The following is a 10,211-nucleotide window of genomic DNA, read 5'->3' on the forward strand; positions in this document are numbered from 1 at the left end:
GAACAGAGATTTGAAGAAAAAAATTGGCTATACTAATCAAAAACTTGACTATATAATTTGAACTTGGGCTTTGAGTTGGTTTAGCTTTTGATAATATTTATGTTGCAATAAATAAACTGGATAAAAGCACGAACAAAAACTTTCAACAGCTCATCAATCTCAGAATTGGCTAGGCAGTTTTTCTAAATCCCCTAAATACTGATCAAAATATCAAAACGTTGACTTTTTTACGCTCATAACCTGTGTTTGAAAAAAATCAAGGGCGTAACTGCCTCTGCAGGGAAAATTCTCATAAGCTAGTTTATTAAATTTACAAATCTGAGATTTGGCATGATGGTTTTCGAGAAAGTGCAAAACAGTGAAAATTTCGGCACTGGAAACTTTATCAAGTAGAAAATGGCCGCTTCTGTAGAGAAATTTACGGCTATTTGCTCCACCAATTGAACCCTTACACTCAAATTAGGCCAGGTAGCTGCAAAATTATCTGCGAGAAATTCCTACTTAAATTTCAGCGCTACGTCGCTCCTCAAAAAATCAATTGTTACGTATTACGATCCGATGTTTGTCAGAAACTAATAGTTTGAAGTAGTTTCACAAAGAATCGTGAACATACAGATTCCGCAAATTCGAAATGCTTTGTTTGATAACAACAATAAGTGAAGCGAGAACATCGTTGCCCAAATCGTGTTTTTACTCTGGGAACGGAGAAAACCAACAACTACGTTCCCCTATTATTCAGCTGGATTAATCAATAGCATCCTTTTTCTAACAGCCGGCATAGAATCGAATCAAGGACCGCTATACAAATGCTCTATCTGTGATAAACATAACGAGAGTTCGCCAAAGCGTATGGTGCCTCTTCAGCGGATGGGTACATCTCTCTTGCACCTCGTTACGTAACACTGCTGAACGGTCTCGTAATTGCTACTGTCAGAACTGCTCTTTTTGTCAACATCAAAAAGTACTATACCAAATCAAGCAAACCAAAGCTAAAAAAAACCAAGACCCCCTAAACCAAGCAATGAAGAAAACCACAGCAAAGATTTCAAAATCTTAAAATTCAACGCAAATGGCCTGCACCCAAAACTTGGCAACATTGTTCACTTCATTGAAAACAAAAAATACCGGTTGCGGCCAACAAAGAAGTCAAACTTTGTGATGAAATCACCTGTAAATCACCTCCAGTCTACTCAATGATAACTAAGAATCGTATCCCGGAGAAAATTAAAGGCGGAAAATCGGCTTTTATCACAATCAAAAACAACGTAGGCATCAAGAACTTAAAATACCAGTGAATCTTTAAGACTCGCACAGAAAACTGTGGAATTGGAAAAAAATGAGAAAAATCACATAAACTTGTTACTATTTATATTCCACCACACTATAGCGGCGACGCAGGCTCCACCGCATCCATAAATTCTCTAATATTTGGTGATTTCAATGCTCATAATCTTTTTTGGTTCTCTGATTTTGAGGATGAAGTAAAAGCAACTACACTTGCCAAAAAAATAGACGACTCAGACAACGTAGTATAAATGAGAATGTTCTAGCTAGGGTAACCTTTAACTTTAGGAAAGCAGACTGGGGAGGACTTCGCGAATCAACTGAATTAGCTTTTGACAAATGCAGATCACCCAAAACAGTGCCTGAAAGTGAAGTTAAATTCCCCAACATTTCGATTAAGGCAGTCAAATGTCACATTTCACATGGCCGCATCAAAAAATTCCGACCACACTTTCCAAAGCAAGCTGTAGAGTTTTCCACGACCCGCGATGAACTTCAATCAAACAAACCGGGTGACCTAAAAGTTTTCCAGTTGAAAAAATAAATCAATGCCTTGTGGAAAGACACAAAAACGAGAAGTAGATTGAATTAGTTAATACCCTCAAGCTCAGAGCTGCCAACTCTTTAGCGGGCAAATCAGCTGACAACACACAAAACTTACCCATAAACTTCAACAACAAACCAGTTCATTACTCTAAAAAAAAGTGTCATTCGATTTAATCAGCAATACAGTCCTCACCCGCTCATCCCGAACAAAGAGAAACGCAGAACGCTCCGATGACTAAAAAAACTCGTCATGAGTCCTCTATAATTGTCCCACAGGTTGTCACAAACAAAACCAAACTAAGCAGGAAAAGCAAAACTTAAGGGCCCAATAATATCGCCCCACTCATCTTCACTAGTTAAGCGAGAAAAGTATCAAATTCCTTACAGAAAAATATCAATCAATCTCAACTCCTCAATTATTGCGTAAAACTGGAAAATCGGTCGACTCTTTCCTTTACTGATACCGGGCAACAGCAAAGATGAAGCAAAAAGCTACCAACCCATAGCCCTTTTTACCCCCAGTACCGAAAATGATTTGAAGAATCTTGCTGGATGACCTCAGCAACATCCCACAAGATCACCAACGCTGAATTCGAAATTACAGGTCACCAAACACTGCCTTACACTGCGTTGCCACAGACATAGAGAAACTAACTAAATTAACCTCATCCTCCGCACAGGACACGTTTAGTTAATTTAGATTTTTTTGCAACCTCCGACTAAGTGCATCACAGTATCTTGCAGCACGATCTTGAGAAATCGTCTCTTCTAAACATCACAAAAAGTTGGAAAACATCATATTTACGAAGCAGGTCAACATATTGAATTTAGAAACAAAAAATCAAAAATGCGTTGAACGAAACAAGGTACACCTCAATGACAAGTTTTGTTGCCTATTCTGTTTATGATTTACATGTCATCAATGCCCCTTCGGAAAATCACTTAACTTGAACTAGAGGTAAAACCTTATCTCGGTACTATAAAAAATTGGCTTCAGAAACGCAATTTAAAACTATCTGAAGACAAATCTTCAGCGACTACTGGAATAACCTGGAACAAAGAAAAAAAAATCAAACTTATGTGTAATTGAAAACAACCCACTACCGACCAATCAAAAACAAAATGTTCAAAAAGTCACCTTTGGTTACTTCTTTACTTTCACTGAACACATTACTAGAGTGATCAACAATTTCCTAAAAGACAAATTCCTTTTACCGAAAAAGCTCTCAGGCACAAGTTGATGATGTAGCAAAGAAACTCTAAGTATTACATACTAGGCCACTAGCGCAGTGTTCTGAATTATGAAGCTCCTGTCTGGACACTTTCAGTCAGTGATTCTCGTAGGAACGATCTTCAAATCCGACAACACAGCTCTTAAAACTAACTGTCTGCGCAAAAAAGAATCCAATTGAACACCTTCATGGTAAAACTCAAATACTGTGAGCATAAAAACACGGTTAGGCAAACAAATTCTATTTGGCTGCCATCAACAAGAGCGACGTGACCACCACACAACTAAACACAACCCGATGTCGAGAATTATAAAACCAACACTTGCCGAAAAATACTATGGCAACATTAAAAAAACATCTTGATGAAAATGGTCGTCTAACACAAGATCAACACGAAGTCGCTTTTAAAACAATTCATTCAAAGGAGGTGAAAAACTACGTTTCCAAACATCGCTCTAAGCTTACGGGCTCTCAAACTCCAAAAATAGCTTCAGAAGAAAACAGCTTTCCCAGAAGTTCACGACATAATCTTGCTCAACTTCGCTGTGGATATAACACGCAATTGAATAGCTATCTGTCAAGATTGGACAAAAATGATTGCTCAAACTGTAACGCTAGTCCGCATGACATACACCAGCTCTTCAACTGCCCATTGAAACCAACATCTCTTAAGCTTGACGACCTGTGGGACAACCCCGTTGCAGTCGCAAAATGGCTCAATTTACCAACATAATGGGGCACATTAGGAGTTATTCGCAGTTCTCTGTACTTAAAAAAACTGCCCGCTGAAACTGGGCATGCTCGGTTCTCAGTATAAAAAATTGCCCGCTAGAACGGGTTACTGTTTACTCAGTACTGTCAGAAGGGGGCCTTTCTGCTCTTAGCGAACCCTGGGAAAGCCACAGTTACTGTTTTACGGACGAAACGAAACAATCAATCAATCTCCACAATCTTTGTTTGTGGAGTACTGAAAATAAACGGCAATGAAGAAGCGAATTGTACGCCCCTTCTTTTGCAGCTACAAACAACAAGTTAAGTCACAGGTGCAGTAATTAGTTTTTTGTCCGTATTTATTCTTGTGTTTTGGTGTGTGTTTCTGTTGAGTTATGCCTTATAAACTTTTATCCGGACCGCTTGATTCCTAATAACTGGACTATGAAACGTTTATTGTTGCCCCTACAATTCAAAATTATAAAGTTACCACAAAAGTACACGTTTTTATAGAACAAATTATCTTACAAATAGCAGGGTAGTTTTCGAGAAAAAAGAAAGAAACTTAAAAAAAAACAGCCAAAGTTCAAAAGCTAGACTTTTTCGTACACCATATTTTTTTCTTCACAAAATGCAGAACTCTTTACGTCGAGAAGATTCCCGCAATCTGTTCTCTCAACCATTAGCACCAAAATTCCCATTAGCAGAGCATTTTTTGGTAAATAACTTCAATTGACTTTTCAGGACTCCTCGTAGTGGTAAGCCCGCTTGCTCCTACGTATGTACAATTACTAATCTATGGTGACTGGGCAATTGAAAAGCAAGCCTGTTCTATAAAGAGGTATCAACAGCTAATTTGATGAGCCTATTGACTTCTGGATTTCAGTTTCAACCAATGTCAAATTAAATGTATATCACTATTAATGCTCTGACATTTTATCGTCCGCCAAAATAACTCGACAGAATGACATTCGTTTGCTCACTTAAATTCTAAGCAAAATGGATCTCATGAAAGTTCAATTGCCCCTTGGCACGTTTCCGATCAAATTTCTTAATTTATTTGGTATTTCGATTACATTCATCAAATTTTCAGAGTAGGTTAGCTTGGCCATTTATGCATCTGTTTTTATATCTTTCAGCTTTAAAAACAATAGGCAATGATTGACGGGTAAATTCCATGACATTTTTAGAATTTTGCGAGGGGAAAGGCCAAATTGATTTTCCAAGCTATCAAAAAATTCGCAGACAAGTTCTTAAAAAATGACCAAATTTGTTCACACTTGAAAGGCGTTGAACAAAAAAATGATTTTTCGTTTTTCGGTGTCGGATCCATCTCAAAATTTGAAATTAAAGATTTTTCCAGTTTAAGTCATTCAGTCCACAATAGATACCGAAAAATAGTTGAAAATGCAGTAAAGCAGATCCATTAAAGTTTCTCCGCTTAACTTTTATTTCGCATTGGCTAGGCTAATAATCTCCCAGTTCATTGCCCAATGATAGCCAATCAAGACGACAGCAGAACTTATTATACTGTCAATGGGCTGATCGATTCTCTAGGCGGTTATGGTCGCTTCCAAATTACATGGACCATAATCATGATGTTCCTTCCACTTACAGTTTGTTTTGTCTCAACCAATACGTTCTCACTTCAGTATTTAGAAGTGCCTGAAAGTATGGACAGTGAACAAATAGTTTCCTGCGTGAACGAATCGAAGTTCTTTCAAACCGAAAATGGCACGTTCGAAATGGTAGCCGAAGACATGTATTCCACAGCCACTGAAGAATTCGGATTATATTGCGACCGTGAAATTTGGATCCCAATAGTAGCAGCTGTTTTCTTTGTGGGTCAGGCAGTTGGCGCGCTCACAGCTGGTCAGATATCCGATAACTTCGGACGTCGCCCAGCTCTAATCGTTTCGGAACTTTTCTTGAACGTTCCTGCCTTACTCTCAGGTTTTTTCGACTCTTTTCCATTTTTCGTAGTATGTCGATTTTTAAGCGGCGCCGGCTACTCTGCATGTTATATAATAGTGTACAGTATACTATTTGAAATGGTTCCTTCAGAACACGTGATCCTTTTAGGTCTAGGTTATGAAGCAGTTTTTAACCTCGGAACAACATTACTAGCCGTTGCTGCATTTTTTATTAGAGATTGGAGGTGGCTGCAACTTTTTGTTTCTGTGCTAGCTTTACCTTCCATATTTATTCCATTTTGGTCACCCGAAAGTCTACGATGGCTGGTCACTTCAGGGAAGTTTAAAAAGGCAAAGCAATTAGCAAAACGACAAGCAAAAGCAAACCAAATTCGAAGCACAAAATATGATAGAATCATAGATGCAATTTTCTATCAGAAGTATCAAGTTATGAGTGAACGATCCGACGACAGCATTGGATCATGGTTCTTCATTGTCCAAATTTTGAAAATGAAGAAATTGCAAGTCTGGGTGCTGATTTTGGCGCTTTGTTGGTTCGTTCTATCAAGTGCCTATTTTGGAATCATCGGAAGCATAGTTCCAGGTAAGGTCCGACAATTAATTGTCAGTATGTGTTGCTCGCACATACACAAAATTAGCCAGAAATAGTATTAGACAAATGCATTTTTTTGCTCCGACCACTGTAAGTAAGGAGAAACTTTGTCTCTGGACGTGCTTCATCTTTATAGAAAAAAATTCCACGCACAATCAAGAAACATGCATAATCATTAGAATGGGTCGAGTTACATATCATATTGTAAACATAAACAGGTTTATTGTAAAACATTAATGAAGAAAAACTCTTTAAAATGTCACATGAATTAATAAAGTAAGATTTGTTTCACAAAATTTGGACCTAAAAATACCTTCCTTGAAAATGGGTTACTCTCTACTCTGCTAGACTATTTTATCAAAATTTAACCCAAAAACTACTTTGTCAATTTACCAACAAATTATACCAAAAAGAGCCTGAGATCAACAAAATTTAGAGTAATATTTTAAACGTTTTTAAACCTAAAGATAGGCATTTAAGGAAAGAACAAGACTGCTTGTATATCAGGGTAAAGCCCTGAATGTTCCGATTGTCCCTTAATTCATATCGAATAGTTTTTGGGAAGAGAAAATATTGACAAAATATATAAATTTTGGACAACATCAAAGTTTAAAATTAGCTAGCCTCGATTCAATTTGCTAGCCTCAATTCAATTTGGAACAATTATTTTGAGCGGGATAATTCGCCACGCATAAATAATTCGCGTTACGCTCTCAGCATTATGAATAAAACCTTTTCTAAGCGCACATAATTTAGTCCAGAAATTTGCAAATTTGGCAATTTTCAAACCCTCAGAACTTTACAAAAATTATCGGCGGAGAAACATCTTTTTTATTTGAACTCAGGTAGTCGATATCTTCAATGGGGTATAAAAAAACTTTGTTGAAAATAATTATTTCGATCTGTGAAAATTGACTGAATAAAAAAAACACACCGAGCATAAATATTCCGTTTAATTCGAAAGTCGGAACAAAAACAGCAGATTTTGGCTATCGGACAACGATACATGTTCGTTAACAAACTTTGTACAAACTACCTTTTTTGAAATTTGTTTGGGTAAATGAGAAGCTCCTTTTGGTCGAGGTAGTTATTGCATAAACTTTGTTTTTGATCAAAAACAATCCAAAAATTTCCAATGTTAAGGAAATATATTGAGTCCAACTAAACATAACAGGAAAGATAGAAATGCAAAAATTGCAAAGAAATCTATTTGGGCGTAACCGGCTAGCCTTGTTTCTGATCTGGAAAATTTGTTATCAGTCCAGCGAATTGGTTTTTCTCAAATCTCGTATAAATTTTCAAAAAAATGTTCACAAAGGATATATCATGTTAATTTTGCAATCGGAACATCAGTCTATTTTCAAGGTAGCGTGAAATATTTCTTCAAATCCTATTCTTTGTTGAAAAACGGAACAAAAATAAAGCTGCGCAATCATTTTCACGATTTTATGCCAGCCAAGAAAGGGATTTATGAGTGGTTACAAACGTAACCAGCTATTTAAGAAGGAAGTTCTTGTTCAATTTCCGCTGAAGTAGCTCTTTTTTTTTCAGGCGACACATTTCTCAACGTGGCAATATCAGGATTGTTGCCGCTGCTCTCTTTCCCTCTTTTCTACCCAATCGCAGTCAGATTCGGACGCAAGCCAGTCCTAGTGGCATCTCTGATTCTCTGTGGCACATCATCCGCAGTAATCAGCTTCACGTACTACCAATCAGACATCGCCACTCAGTTTCTGGCTCATTTTGGACGTCTTCTCACCGTCTGCAGTTTCTCAATTAACTATGTTTACACGTTAGAGCTCATACCGACTTCAGTCCGCGCTTCTGGATTAGCGTTCTGTTCCGCTTTTGGACGCTTTGGCGCTTTTATCACTCCGTGGGTTGCAGCTTTAAGCACGGCGTTCTGGGAACCCACTGCGTTTCTAGTGTATGGTTTACTTCTCACACTAGGTGGCTTTATGGCCGCCTTTTATCTACCCGAGACTTTAAATGCGCCCATTATGGACACACTTGAAGAAACACAACAGTTCGCTTCTAGCATGGACGACAGTGAAAGACATCACCTGCTGGCATTTAGTTACACAAAATCAGTCAACTACAGGAAACCCGTAATTTCAAACCTAAATTGACCTCAATGGTATCATCCAGTTGCTTCTAACCCTTCAATTTATTAGCTTACTCATTCACGTAAAAAAAACTAGAAAATGGTAAAATGCAAAAAAGAGTTGTTTGCTGCTTTATTTCCTTGATTTAAATTATCATCCTGCACCGTATGAGAAATAAGTATTTTTCAAATTAATCCCTGAAAAAATAAGACGCACTTGGAATTAATATGCTCAGTAATAACTTCTCTAAAATTCATCAATAAGTCATAAGTCTAATCAGAAATTTTATTTTGTAATCCAGCCGATCAATGAAGACAAAGATGAATTAAATGACCAAAAATTAATATTCATTTGCTATCCAAATCAACAGTTTTCGATCCAGACAATTTTGGTTACACTAAACGACCTTGTGTTTCAATTTGAATAATATGCTTCAGATGGGGTTTAGGAACTTAGATGACAGGAAATTAGACGATCAGAAAGTAACGGAATTTAGACAAAAACTTGCGTGCAAATTGTGTAAAACTTGTTTACAGACTTAAATTAACTTTTGACTGAGTAAATACTGGTTGTCCAATTTAGACAACTTGCATGCAAATTGCGTGAATTTTGTTTACAGGCTTAAATTAACTTTTTGCGGAGTAAATACTAGTTGTCCGTAAATTCCGTTTCTTTACGGTCGTCTAATTTGCTTGTCGTCTAATTTCCTAGGCCCCGCTTCAGATAATCAAAAAAGAAGTATAGATAGTTTTATCAAAACTATCTTCTTCCAGGAAAATGTTTGCGTGATTTCTGAGCAGATTTGGTGGCTCTATTTTTCAGTCTCTTTTTGCTCTCTCTTTCTAATCCCTTTTTAACAAGCGCTTCCTTTACAAGTTCTTTGAGTTTGTTTTTCTTTAGATAGAAAGGCTTTTTCCCATCTTCGAGTTGCGCGATTTGCTCATCTAGATTTTTCGATACAATTTCTCTCGTAACTTCTCGTTTATTCCTCGACCTTTTCTCCTCTTTAAACTTCTGAACAAGCCGAGAAATGTGCTGTTTTTCATCGTCTGTTTTCGCTTTTTTCTGCTGCTTTTGAAGCTCTTTTAATTCTTGCTCTTTAATTTCGCTGAGGAATTTGTAATTCTCATCAAAAAACTCTTCATTGAAGGTTCCCGAGAGGTCATCGAACCTTGGATCACGGCTCAAAGATACTTTACTCTGCTGTTTCTGCGCTTTCCTTGTCGCCTCATATTTATAAGATTTAGGCTTCGAGTAAATCGGCTCCTCTGTAGGTGCATGTTTGTCAAACTTTCTCTCAACGAGCGATGTTTTTGGTTTCTTAGTCCTCGGCGCATGATCGCTATTTCCAGTGTGAGTAATTTGTTGATGTGCTCTTTTGCTTGAAAAGGAAGTCAGTGTTTTTCGAGCTGACGTATAATTGGACAGAATTTCTTCTAAGGGGACGTCGGCGAGTTGAGAGGATAATCTGTAATCTGATGTCATGAAATCTTTTGCCATATTTGCTGAAAAAGTTTTCTGTAATTGTCAATGTAATTTTATGTACGACACAATTATTTAATGCATCCCGTTTGTTTTGCACCCGCAGTTAAGTGTAGGTTCAATCGTGATTTTAAACTTAATTCACCATGTTGAAGAAAGCTGTCTAAGAAGTAACGCTTTTTTTTGGATAAATTTGAATTTATCTCAGCGCTTTTATTAACAAAGCGAAGAAGACTATTTTCCTTCACTTACTTTTTTATCTCGCAAAAAATATTCAATGCCAAAAATGATAGACAGACGAATCGCTAAAAAAATTGGTTTGTGA

At 37.2% G+C, this 10,211-nt stretch overlaps 2 protein-coding genes across 5 annotated transcripts; one reads left to right on the forward strand and one right to left on the reverse strand.

Moving 5' to 3' along the window:
• Positions 1-4,767: 4,767 nt before the first annotated feature.
• Positions 4,768-8,598, forward strand: LOC134841923 (solute carrier family 22 member 6-A-like). Of its 4 annotated transcripts, none has more exons than XM_063858007.1 (3): positions 4,768-4,871; positions 5,256-6,290; positions 7,851-8,598. In XM_063858007.1, the coding sequence occupies exons 2-3, from the start codon at positions 5,267-5,269 to the stop codon at positions 8,426-8,428; spliced, it is 1,602 nt and encodes a 533-aa protein (XP_063714077.1). In that variant the 5' UTR covers positions 4,768-4,871; positions 5,256-5,266; the 3' UTR covers positions 8,429-8,598. The 4 variants fall into 4 exon arrangements, with proteins under 4 accessions (XP_063714077.1, XP_063714076.1, XP_063714078.1 ...); XM_063858006.1 differs by having other exon boundaries at positions 4,783-4,867; positions 5,240-6,290; XM_063858008.1 differs by having other exon boundaries at positions 4,809-4,867.
• Positions 8,599-9,163: 565 nt separating this feature from the next.
• On the reverse strand, positions 9,164-9,904 carry LOC134841840 (ribosomal RNA processing protein 36 homolog). Its single transcript, XM_063857880.1, has one exon. The coding sequence runs from the start codon at positions 9,902-9,904 to the stop codon at positions 9,164-9,166; it is 741 nt and encodes a 246-aa protein (XP_063713950.1).
• Between the last annotated feature and the right edge of the window lie 307 nt (positions 9,905-10,211).

The sequence above is a fragment of the Symsagittifera roscoffensis genome, chromosome 3, assembly GCF_963678635.1.
Source record: "Symsagittifera roscoffensis chromosome 3, txSymRosc1.1, whole genome shotgun sequence".
In the NCBI taxonomy this organism is placed as follows: domain Eukaryota; kingdom Metazoa; phylum Xenacoelomorpha; order Acoela; family Convolutidae; genus Symsagittifera; species Symsagittifera roscoffensis.